At 41.3% G+C, this 13,354-nt stretch overlaps 1 protein-coding gene across 8 annotated transcripts in view; it reads right to left on the bottom strand.

Annotated features, from left to right (window-relative positions):
• tmem260 (transmembrane protein 260) overlaps positions 1-13,354 on the bottom strand; it is a 123,610-nt gene that overhangs the window by 17,706 nt on the left and 92,550 nt on the right. For 7 of the 8 annotated variants that reach the window (XM_008122165.3, XM_062968635.1, XM_062968637.1 and 4 more), the window contains one exon: positions 7,983-12,175. The exons of the other annotated variant lie outside the window; for it this stretch is intronic. In XM_008122165.3, coding sequence (XP_008120372.2) covers positions 11,909-12,175 — 267 coding nt within the window. In that variant the 3' untranslated portion in view covers positions 7,983-11,908. Of the gene's footprint in view, positions 1-7,982; positions 12,176-13,354 lie in introns of those variants that run through there. 8 annotated transcript variants of the gene reach the window in all.

Here is a 13,354-nt window from a genome sequence, read left to right as displayed (position 1 = left end):
AATATTTCTGAAAATTGGGGGAAATGATCCCTTGTTATCTTGTGTCATTGTATAGAAAATTCAAGGGCATAGCTCTTGTCGTTTTTTTAAAAAAATTTGTTTATAAAAACTTTGAAAATGGTTCAAAATTTGTGGATAAGTGAAACGTTCTGAAACTTGATGGACTAACAGTAGTGAATGTGTTTTACCACTGTAGCAAGTTTCACCCCAATAGCTTTAAAAAAATAAGGAGAAAGGAGCCCCTGAATTTTCCCAGCTTGCACAATTATTCTATCGAAAAAGTAACTAAATTTCATTATTTTCGTTATAGTAACGAAATTTTCAGTAACGATGCTTTAGAAACATTTTAGAAACAAAATGACAGCCCCCCCTTTAATTTTATGAGTTTTGAAACTTTTTTTTTTCATTGATTACACAGCTTTAATAAACAGACCAACTGTGAGTAGAAAAGACCTCTGGTCAAGACCCTAGCAACAACCTCTGCTTCCAGGGTTAGTCCAGCATTAAATGCGGAACAAAGACCTAATGCTGAATAGTGACATTGCATCAACCGTGCCAAAGCAACAAATGTGCAACTCAACAGATAACTGGATGCTCGTATGTGTAGAATCACAGAGTTGCAATCCCATTCTACCATGCAGGGAAACATAATCAAAGCACTCTCAACAGATAACCATCCTATGCTCAAAAAACTCCAGGGCTGGAAACTCCACTGGACTCCCAAGCAACATATTCCTGTTCAAGATGGTCAGGAAGTTCTTCCTAATGTTTAGGTGGAATATCTTCCTGCAGTTTGAATCCACTGATCTGTGTCTTTCTTGAATTGTGATGCCAAGAACTGTATTCCACATGAGATCCAACCATGAGGCTGGAACTATTATTTCCCCCAATCTAGACACTTGATGCCTATTGGTGTTGCCTAGGATTGCAATGGCATTTTTAGCAACATTCTCAGTACAGTGTTTGAACGTTATTTATCCCAGAAGTATTTTTATAAGACCTTTTTGGGTTTTAGAATATTTGCATATGCATAATCAGGTATCTTGGAGACGGGCACCAAGTACAAACAAGAATTCCTTTTATGTTTCATATATTTATACATCACATACCCTGAAGTGGCTTTATGCAATATTTTAAATAATTTGGTGCATGAAACATCTACACTGCCATATAATGCAGTTTTAAAATGTACTCTAGCTGCACTGAACTACAGATCACAGGATTTCATATGAGTCTACACTACCATATATTGTAATGCAGTTCAGTGCTGTTAAACTGCATTCTAAAATTGCATTACATGACAGTGTGGATGGAGCTCATGCTTGTGTTTGTTAAACCACCAGAAAGCAAAATATCATAGTCGACAATATATATGTCAACAATTTTGGAGTACAGTAGAGTCTTACTTATCCAACACTCACTTAGCCAACATTCTGGATTATCCAACGCATTTTTGTGGTCAATGTTTTTAAAACATCGTGATAGTTTGGTGCTAAATTTGTAAATACAGTAATAGCATCACTGCGTATTGAACTACTTTTTCTGTCAAATTTGTTGTATAACATGATGTTTTGGTGCTTAATTTGTAAAATCATAACCTATTTTGATGTTTAATAGGCTTTTTTTAAATCTCTCCTTATTGTCCAACATATTTGCTTATCCAACGTTCTGCCGGCCCGTTTATGTTGGATAAGTGAGACTCTACTGTATTTTAAATAATTTGGTGCATGAAATATCTACACTGCCATATAATGCAGTTTTAGAATGTATTCTAGCTGCATTGAACTACAGATCCCAGGACAATATATATGTCGACAATTTTGGGGTATTCAACCTGTATCTAGCTTTTTCAAAGGGAAACACTCACTTCATGGGGAAGGCTTGCAGATTCGAAAACTCATGTGTCTGTGAGAGAATGCATGCTTTTGCAAATGGAATAAAGTTAAAAACGGTGATTTTAGCTCCCCTCTCCACTTTCTCTTTCTTTTCTTTTCTTTTTGTTCTTTCTTTCTTTGGTAGAGTTCCCTTCCCATGGCGAAGTAACTTTCAAGTCAGTGCAAAGTCCTTGGCCTGTGATTAAAAGTCTTTGCCAATTAGCCTTCCACAACTCCCATTCATTTTTCACCCTCTTCCTCCTCCTCCTTCTCCCCCTCCCCGTTCAAGATGAGTAGGAGGCTAATAAGGCTGCGATAAAAGGGCAAAAGGCACGGAGACAGCCAAAAGGGGGATTAATGAGCCCCTCGGTTTATTTGTCTCCCTCACAGCTGAACTGTTACATCTATTGAGGCTCTTCAAAGGGAGGTTGCTCCCAACCTTTGGCAGGCTCCAGTGGGCATCTTCAAACCATGGAGTGAGGAGGAGGAGGAGGAGGAGGAGGAGGAGGAGGAGGAGGAGGAGACCCTCACCCCTGCCATTCCAAAGCCAACATGGGTCTAGAAGAGATGGAGATGGACCCTGCTCACCATCTCACTGAGACCATCACTATTTCTCTGGAGAAGGTATTGCCTCTTTCACGATTATGCAGAAGAGGGAATTTTATGGTTGTTGTATGTCTTTCGGGCTGTGTGGCCATGTTCCAGAAGTATTCTCTCCTGACGTTTCGCCCACATCTATGGCAGGCATCCTCAGAGGTTGTGAGGTATGGAAAAACTAAGCAAGGACTGTTTATATATATCTGTGGGAAGTCCTCAGATAGACCTCTCTTCTCCAAAATTATAGGTTGAATCTGAATGATCTGAATGCATGGTTGCTTGCAACAAGGTTCACAGTTCTTTCGGAAAGCTGCTTTGAATGGCAACTCTAATTCCAAATCCGATTTCCTCAGCTTGGATCCTACCACAAATGTTAGACTACAACTCTCATGATCAACAGCCATCCCGGATGTCCGTGGAGACACAACTAGCAGGCCCTGGGTTAAGACAAACCAAGATGAATGAAAGAACTACCAGATGAGTGAACCTCCACTGAGAAATGTTATTGCTGTTGGAGGCCTTCATGTCCACTCCAAGTTATGGTGATGCTATACTAAGGTTTATTTGGTTTTTTTTCAGAGAAGGTTTGATGTTGCCTTCCTTTGAGCTGAAAGACCATGATTTGCTCAAGCTCACTAAGGGACTTTCATGGCTGGGCACGGATCTTGGCCTTCAAGAGTCTCAATCCAACACTGAAATATTTAGACCTCCGGATTGTTGTATGTCTTTCGGGCTGTGTGGCCATGTTCCAGAAGTATTGTCTCCTGACGTTTTGCCCACATCTATGGCAGGCATCCTCAGAGGTTGTGAGGCATGGATAAACTAGGCAAGGAAGGTAAATATATATCTGTGGAGAGTCCAGGGTGTGACAAGAGTCCAGGGTGTGACAGGGTATACCATACATCAAGGGAACCCCTGACCGCATAGGCAAACTGATGAAGAAGCACAACCTACAAACTATCTACAGACCCACAAAGAAAATCCAACAAATGCTACGGTCAGCGAAAGACAAGAGGGATCCTCTCTCCTCTGCAGGAGTCTACCGGATACTCTGCAGCTGTGGACAAGTCTACATAGGGACCACCAAACGCAGCAGCATCGCCCAAACACAAATCAAAGAACATGAAAGGCACTGCAGACTCAACCAGAGAAATCAGCCATAGCAGAGCACTTGATGAACCAACCTGAACACAGGTTCTGTGTTTGAGAACACAGAAATGCTTGACCACTCCAACAACTATCATGTCAGACTACAAAGAGAAGCCATTGAAATCCACAGGCATGTGGACAACTTCAACAGAAAGGAAGAAACCATGAAAATAACAAAATCTGGCTACCAGTATTAAAAAACTCAAAAATCAGAACAGTAGATGGGAAGCAACACTCTGAGGGCAGAGGAGCCCCAGGGACGGCTAATGACTCTGAACAAAAGATGCCCCCCAGGCAAGAGACAAACCTTTCCAATGCTAATTAGGGTGATTAATTGCAACATTAACACTGACTTCCAACTGACAAAGGACTCTTGTCACACCCAGGTCTCTCCACAGATATATATTTACCTTCCTTGCCTAGTTTATCCATGCCTCACCTCCTCTGAGGATGCCTGCCATAGATGTGGGCGAAACGTCAGGAGAGAATACTTCTGGAACATGGCCACACAGCCCGAAAGACATACAACAACCCTATGAGCCCGGCCATGAAAGCCTTCGAGAACCCAGAGGGAATTTTGGTCAAGTAGGCTTGGCACACAACCAGGCACACAAGCAATACCTTCTTCTACACCAGGGATCCCCAAACTAAGGCCCATGGGCCAGTGGCGGCCCTCCAACGTCATTTACGTGGCCCCTATCCTAAACTTTAGACAAGGTAGTTTCTCACTGTTGTTGTTGTTGTAGGCCTTCAACACCAGTAAGAGGTGGTGAAGGCACACACCGGTTGCTTGAATACCAGTAAAAGCAGGGGTCCCCAAACTAAGGCCTGTGGGCTGGATACGAGACACTAACCTGTCCTAAACTTTAGACAAGGCCCTCCAAGATCCTTTACCTGGCCGCTGTCCTAAACTTTAGACTTAGGGTTGACCTAAGTCTGAAACTACTTGAAGGCACACAACAACAACAATCCTAATTTTGGACTATTTCATCATAGTCTGGCCCCCCAACAGTCTGAGGGACCGTGAACCGGCCCTCCACTTAAAAGGTTTGAGGACTCCTGTTCTACACAATCGTTGCAATTACAGCATCGGGCTTGGAAATATGCATCTCACAAAGGAACATTTGATCATGTGGTGGATGAACATTAGACAAAGGAATGTTGGAATTGCATGTACTGTTTCAAGAAGACTAAGGACACGCCTATACTTGCACAATGACTGCATTTTAATCCCTTTGAACTGCTATGGCTCAATGCTATGGAATGACGGGATGGCCTTGTCTTCCAAGATGTGGTGATGCTTTATCAGACTACAGATCCTAGGATTCCATAGCATTGAGCCATGGTGGTCAAAATGGTGTCAAACTGCATTCATTCTACAGTGTAGATGCACTCTAAGATTCACTTGAAACCATAACTCATTGAATTGATGAATATGAACATCCTAACAGTTGGAATCAAAAAGTGTTACATAATTTGATCACAGCAAGACTCAAGGTGCATCTAAACTGTAGAATTAACAGGATATCCAGGGACTGAGTTCTGTCAAACCTAGTTAAGGAGCTCTCCCCAGTTTTTATTCTGGCAGCACTAACTAATGCCAACTCTACTGCAAGGTCACCAGAGTGAAAACTTAAAGTACCTTTGTACCTTCAATAGTCATATAGATACAGAAAAGCATTTAGGCTGGTGTGGCTTATCATGCCAGCAACTACCAAGCAACTGCTTCTGAAATTCCCCTCTTCTACCCAACAAGGAAATGTACAAGAGGCCTCTCTGGTTTCCAATCTGACAACCCTACTCTGTACAGATGCCCATGTTTTCATCCTCTGATCCAAACTCTCTCCAGACTCTTTTGCCAATCACAAACAAGGGTCTGACCCAAAGTTGGGAAGCCACATTCAGGGTCTTGTGGAGACCTTCAAAGAAGCATCTACCCAACCAGAAAAGGTACAAGAGACCTCTCTGATTTCCAATCTGGCAACCCTACTCTGTACAGATGCCCATGTTTTCCTCCTCTAGTCCAAACCCTGTCCAAACTCCTTTCCCCATCACAAAGGTTTGATTCCAAGTAGGAAAGCCACACTCAGGGTCTTGTGGAGACCTTCAAAGGGGCTTCTACCCAACCAGAAAAGGTACAAGAAACTTCTCTGGTTTCCAACCTGGCAACCCTACTCTATATAGATGTCCACGTTTTCTTCTTCTAGTCCAAACCCTGTCCAAACTCCTTTCCCCATCACAAACAAGGGTCTGATCCCAAGTTGGGAAACCACACTCAGGGTCTTGTGGAGACCTTCAAAGGGGCATCTACCCAACCAGAAAAGGTGCAAGAAACCTCTCTAGATTCCAATCTGGCAACCTTATTCTCTAAAGACACCCACATTTTCCTCCTCTAGTCCAAACCTTCTCCAGACTCCTTTCCCCATTGTAAACAAGGGTCTGATCCCACATTGGGAAGCCACACTCAGGGTCTTGTGGAGACCCTCAAAGGGGCATCCTTGCCCTGGACTGGCATCCTCGCTCCAAAGACTTGTGGGGAGAAAGAGAGCTCTCCCTCCACCTTCTCCCCACCCGGACCCCATAACGGCTTACGACATCAGAAAGAGCACTCCAAAAATAGAGGCCCCCATGGCATCCCTGCAGTACTTTTAAAAGAGAATTAGTGCTTTTAATTACGGCCGTGGTCTGAAAGGGAGCCCAGTTGAGTTCACCAAGAGGCCTTTGATCAAGGGCTTCTGCCAGCACAATGGTGCGGAACTGTGACTACTGTTCGTAAGGGGAAAAGGAAAGGGGGGTGCGGGGTTTCTTCCCCCCTGAACCCCTGAATAGCTCACCAGCGATCTTTGAATGCAGGCCAGCTCCTAAACCTTCCCTCTTCATTAAGCAGACATTTCTATACAGGGGCCTGTACAGCACTCCGGAGTCTCGGAGCCTATACAATTGGAAGGGGGGAAAGAAACCCTAGAGATTCGGGCCACTCTTGAGGAAGTGACTCGACTCATTAAAACAGGTCGCTATTAATTAACTGTCATAATCAAATAAAGAGCCATTATTTGCATTTCTTAACCCAGGCTTGTACGCAGGGGCGTGCAAGGGGTGGAGGTGATTCTGGCAACCAAAAAAAAGTGAGGGGGAAAAATGAATGTATTTAAAGGGGGAATAAACACATACATACAAAGGAAAGGGGAGAAGGAGAAAAGGAAAGGAACGCCTCCCCAAAAAAGTCCCCCTTTCAAGATGCAGGGAAGTGGGTTTGGCTGCTAATTACAAGGACTCCACCGGCACAAGGGAACAAACCGGGCGGCAAAATACAAAGAGAAAAGTCATTTGGGAAAATGCAAAAATGTGTTTACTTTGCAAGCAGTTTGTGCAAATGAGACAAATAGAACAGTGGGTCCTGCTCATTTCTCTCTCCACTTCCCGACTCCTGGTACTTGTTTGATGATGAACTTTGCCTGAACAACGAGAAAACCATCAAAATTAAAACTTCTGACTAATTGGCTCCTTTCATGCAAGTCTCAGCTTAGAGTTGATCTGTCGAATTAATGTCATTTTCTGAAGTCAATACAGTAGTCTCACTTATCCAAGCCTCGCTTATCCAAGCCTCTGGATTATTCAAGCCATTTTTGTAGTCAATGTTTCCAATATATCATATTTTGGTGCTAAATTCGTAAATACAGTACAGTAGTGTCTCACTTATCCAAGCTAAACGGGCCGGCAAAAGCTTGGATAAGCGAATATCTTGGATAATAAGGAGGGATTAAGGAAAAGCCTATTACACATCAAATTAGGTTATGATTTTACAAATTATGCACCAAAACATCATGTTATACAACAAATTTGACAGAAAAAGTAGTTCAATACGCAGTAATGTTATGTTGTAATTACTGTATTTACGAATTTAGCACCAAAATATCACGATATATTGAAAACATTGACAACAAAAATAGCTTGGATTATCCAGAGGCTTGGATAAGCGAGGCTTGGATAAGTGAGACTCTACTGTATTTACAACATAACAGTACTGCGTATTGAACTACTTTTTCTGCCAAATTTGTTGTATAATATGATGTTTTGGTGCTTAATTTGTAAAACCATAACCGAATTTGATGTTTAATAGGCTTTTCCTTAATCCCTCCTTATTATCCAAGATATTCGCTTATCCAAGCTTCTGCCAGCCTGTTTAGCTTGGATAAGTGAGACTCTACTGTACTTATGAAAGTCTGGGAAGTCAGGAAATCTAAGAAATACAACAGCATCCCAAATCCACAAAGCAGATACGTCGATGGGCCGACCGAAAATGCACAAAATACATTGTACAAGCTTTCAAAGCCTCACTGGCTTCATCATCAGGTAAAAATATTAAAAGATTCTTTTGTTTATTTGAGGCATTTTTATGATACGGTGCAGAAATTCATACAGCTGGTAATGAATTACATGGTTGTTGTTGCTGTTTAAAAAATTTAAAAAGTCCCACCATATACATAAAAACAAATAAAAACAATAAAAACAAATATAAAAGGCATCAAATTTGGAGCATCCCTAAAAACATTCGAAGAGTCCCTCTCTCTTGTCCATCTGTTCCTGTGAACTATCTGGAAGCAATGATTTCTGCCTTCCATTAGCTTCAGATGGTGATGATGATGATGACGGCAACAACAACAACAACAACAACAAAAGGTGGAATATAATACAAGTTCAAAGTAGGGCTCGTCCAAGTTTCCAGTTTGGAAAATATCCCTATTTCCCTTGTGTTCTTCCTCTTGGACTCAGGGTGCATCTGAGCTGTAAAATTAATGTAGTTTGACATGACTTTAACTGCCACGGCTAAGTACTATGGAATCCTAGGAGTTGTAGTTTTGCAAGGTATTTCACCTTCTCTTCTGGGGGACATAAGAGAAGGCTCCCCGCTGGATAGTAACACATTTGGGCATCCCCTGGGCAACGTCTTTGTAGACAGCTGATTCTCTCACACCAGAAGCAACTTGCAGCATGCAACCTTCTCTTCCAAATACCCCATATTTGATTGGATTGGGGCAAAGGACCATGGCATACGGGAAAAACCACAAATAAAGAAATTGCTATTTTATTACCCAATTTCTAGGAATTTCTAGTTTTCCAGCCATAGAATATCACTGCAGGACCTAGAGATGCCTCAAGATAACATTTTAAAATCAAACCCATGATTAATTAAACCTGCAGAAGTCAAAACCACAAATGTGGAGGACTGACTATAGTACTGGTGCCTGACCAAAACTACAATTCCCAGGTTTTCAGAGCATTGAGCACCATAGCAGTTAAAGTGGACTCAAACTACATTAGTTCTACAGTGTAAATGCACCTTCAGGCACAATTTTCCCTGAAAAAAATCTTGATTCAGGCACTGTTTCAGAAAAAGGGTTAAGTGGAAAGTGATGAAAGGCAATTTCTGAAGCAGTGCCTGCTTCTAGATTTGTTTTGTTTTTGTGTTTTGATTGGGAACAGTACTTGGGTCTAGGAGGAAAAATGCAAAAGGAGGAATTGCAATCAAAGTGGTAACGGGTTTTAGCAATATTACACAGGTTTAACATTAGAACAATAGTATTTTGGTACAAACATTCCTATTTCTTGCCATTTAACCTCTGCTGAATCTGTGTCCTGGAAACAACAACTGTTTGTTTACTGCTGGTGGCTGTCAGCTAATTCTAGGATAACACAAACAGATCGGCAAGTAGTAATACAATTCATTTCTGAAAGCGCATGATCAATTTGAAATGACCAGGGAAGTAGGAATGAAAAGCTCTTGGCAACGAGAAGGAATTCCAAGGAGTTATTCCGGGATAAGGAAAACTTCAAATAAAATAGTTTGCACAGGAACAAAACTTTCAGAGATGTCTTTCTTACTTATGGTGAATCTACACCGTAGACTTAATGCAGTTTGGCACCACTTTAACTGCCATGGTGCAATGCCATGGAATAATGGGAGTTGTAGTTTGAGGCACCAACACTCTTTGGCAGAGAGGGCGAAAGACCTTCTAAAACTACAACTCCCAGGATTCCTTTGCATTGAGCCATTATAGTTAAAATGGTCTCAGATGCATTAATCCTACAATGTAAATGCACCTTTACTGATTATATCCCTACTTGGTGCATGTAATAGTTAACTGATTTTAGACAAGAGTTCTCAGAAATACTGAGCCAGCGTAAGCAATATCCTGGGAAGTCTGTTGAATCGGTATAAAAAGGAACTTTTCTATTTTTTCCCTCTGCTTAACAGGCAGGCAGAATAAGACGGTTTCGAAAATATATTGTTGATCTGTCTATTCTATTTCTATTCTGAATTTCTTTCTGTGAACTCCAAAGCAAATCTTTCTCCTCCATGCTCCTTCCACACAACAACCTTGGGAGGTAGATAAGGTTGTATATGTGCGAGAATATGTGATTGGCCCATAAGTCTTCTACTGAGTTTTCATGGCTTAACGTGGATCTCTTAGGCCCAAATCCAACACATTCAGGTAGTCCCAAGATCAGACACATGCAGATCTTGGGACTACCAAATATGGCCCCTGAAGCCCCTGGGACTACCTTATATACTTATGTATAAGTAATGTATTATGTCCCTGGTGATGCAGCCGGTTAAACCATTGAGTTGCTGAACTTGTGATTGAAAGGTCAGCAGTTCAAATCCAGGGAGCAAGGTGAGCTCCCACTGTTAGCCCCAGCTTCTGCCAACCTAGCAGTTCAAAAACATGCAAATGAGTAGATCACCGCTCCAGTGAAAAGGTAACGGTGCTCCATGCAGTCACGTCAGCCACATGACCTTGGAGGCATCTATGGACAACGGCTTAGAAATGGAGATGAGCAAGAACCCCCAGAGTCGGACATGACTAGACTTAATGTCAGGGGAAAACCTTTACCTTTACTATAAGTCTAGAAATGGTAGTAAAAAACCCAACCCCCAAAAACTACTTTGATTTATCCACGGGTCAATGGGAGTACTGTGCCTTAAATTATCTAAGAAAAGGAGCCATCCTCTTCTCTGAGTACAGAGGCAAAAGGCACGAACTTAGTGTACACTAGAAGAACCTAAAAAAAAGCCCCTCTACTCTCTTCATCGTAGTGTTGCATCTGACCTTTGTTGAATGCATACTCAGGCAGCAATGGCCTTTTCTCTTCTTTGCCGAATGACCATTGACTTGTTCACAGGCTATAGTAAAATCCATAATTTTGGTCCAAAATCTGCTCCTCGACTTATACACAAGGTTGAATTCTACATGAGTATATACGATATATATTTTTGATCATCTCTTGTAGGGTGCACCTTAAAAGGCTAAACTGACTCAAAACTGGATGCAAACAAATAAGTTTACTCCTTCGCTCAGAATTCCCAACCTCCTCTTCAAAACATGGTGAAGATCTGCTGTAACAGAAGCTGGGAGTGGCACAAAATCATTTCTGGTGAACGGAAATGTGGAAATGCAACCCGTTGGGGGCAAATTGCAAATGGGCACAACTGCACTACTCCATGGTGACTCTCACTGCTTCATGCTCCTAGGAGATGTTGGTCCTTCAAGTAATCTGGTCCCAAGCTGTCCATGGCTTTCAAGTGTGGCGGGGGGACAGCAACCCAGAAACCAGACATCCTCAATGCTATGGAATAATGGGAGTTGTTGTTTGGTGAGAGGCACAGCATTCTGGCAAAAGCTATAGTGTTTTTAGAACTACAATTCCCAAGGTATCATAGCATCGAGCCATGGCAGTTCAAGTAGCATCAAACTGCATTAATTCTACACCTAATACTACTTTTATTTGACCCAAACTGGCCCATTACATTCACTGGCTGGCTCAAAGTCTACTGAGAAAAAGTAAAACCTTTGTCCTCTTTCTGATGCATCCCTATATATACCTCTGCCATTTAAACACTTTACATTTTTCTCTTTTCCTCTTAAAAACAAAACTCCATATAACCAAACACGTTAGCTTCGCTTCCATCTATAGGTACATCTACACTGTAGAATAAATGCAGTGACACCACTTTAACTGCGATGATTTAGGCTATGTAGTATCTCCAGGCCTTTAGACTTCTCCAGATTGCTCGTGCCTCTCCAAGGAATGACTCCCAGGATTGAGCCATGGCAGTTCAAGTGATGTCAAACTGTATTCATTCTACAGTGTAGATTTACCCTAGAGAATATCTTCCTACTGGATTTCCATCCACTCCAATGTGATCTTTCCTATGAGCTCTTCAAAGCCCATTCAGTTTTCCATTCCACATACTGAAAGCGAAGGGTCGCAAGGCTGTCCTGTGCCTAGTGCTTGTGCTCTCTTCTCTTTATTTTTCTCAGTTCCCGGAGTTCCTTCTTCAGATGTTTTACAGCTTGCAAAATCTGCCCTTGCTGGGGATCGTCTGCGGCTTTCTCCGTATAAAGGAGGAAATGTTTGATGGTTTCCAAGAGCAGGACTTCCGGGTCTTCCCTCGGTGGGTGCAAACGCAGCATCCTTTCGCAAGCGATGGCATAGTTTTTGTGCCAGTTCACTGGGTGGGATCCATGAGCACTTACGATCTCCTTGTACATCTAAGGAAAGTAAGAATCCAGAATTCAGCTTTGCCGGCATTTCCACCCTCCAAAAATTTCACATGCTGACACAGTACTCACTCTTTAAAATAATAAAGCTTGTCATAAAAAGCATTCTTAAAAACAAATTTGATGCCAGAAAACAGGTTGTCAACCTTGTGGAAAGGTGGGCAAAATATGGTACCATTTTATGGCAAGATAATACAGATAGATAGATCAATGAGTTTTCACAAACTGAAATATTGACTACAAGCTCATTATAGGTAAAGCAGAAGCCAAAAAAGTTTTGGCTTATTAACTGACTATTTGTAAATCACTCCAATACTGCATACACAGTAGAGTCTCACTTATCCAAGCTAAACAGGCCGGCAGAAGCTTGGATAAGCGAATATTTTGGATAATAAGGAGGGATTAAGGAAAAGCCTAATAAACATCAAATTAGGTTATGATTTTACAAATTAAGCACCAAAACATCATGTTATACAACAAATTTGACAGAAAAAGTAGTTCAATATGCAGTAATGTTATGTTGTATTTATGAATTTAGCACCAAAATATCATTATATATTGAAAACATTGACTACAAAAATGGCTTGGATTATCCAGAGGCTTGGATTAAGCGAGGCTTGGATAAGTGAGACTACTGTACTCAAGTATAAGCCAAATTTTTCAGCCCTTTTTTTAGGGCTGAAAAGCCCCCCTTGGCTTATACATGAGTGAGGGTCCTGACTGGGTTATATTCGGGTCAACTTATACTCAAGTATATAGGTAATCAGAGTTGGACAGTCTTATCTTATTAAAGCCTTACTATTATCTTAAAGTTTTATGTAAATATTCAAAAACATTTAACCTACTGATGCCTCAATTACTGTAATTTTATTGGTATCTATTTTTATTTTTGAAATGTATCAGTAGCTGCTGCATTTCCCACTCTCGTCTTATACTCAAGTCAATTAAGTTTTCCCAGTTTTTTGTGGTAAAATTAGGTGTCTCGGCTTATATTCGAGTATATACGGTATATCTCATTATTACAGTTTCAAAGGACAACATTCCAACACTGCAATATTTTACCTCTATGTTGATTGGAACTTACTCCAAGGTAACTTTGTATAGAACTGTAGTCTATTTCTCTCATGGTGGCCTTGACATTTCCTAAGACTTGATCATGCTTTCTTATTG

This window comes from Anolis carolinensis, chromosome 1 (assembly GCF_035594765.1).
Source record: "Anolis carolinensis isolate JA03-04 chromosome 1, rAnoCar3.1.pri, whole genome shotgun sequence".
Lineage (NCBI taxonomy): Eukaryota > Metazoa > Chordata > Lepidosauria > Squamata > Dactyloidae > Anolis > Anolis carolinensis.
Note: the sequence above shows the minus strand (reverse complement) of the source record. Positions and strands in the feature narration are given on the sequence as shown.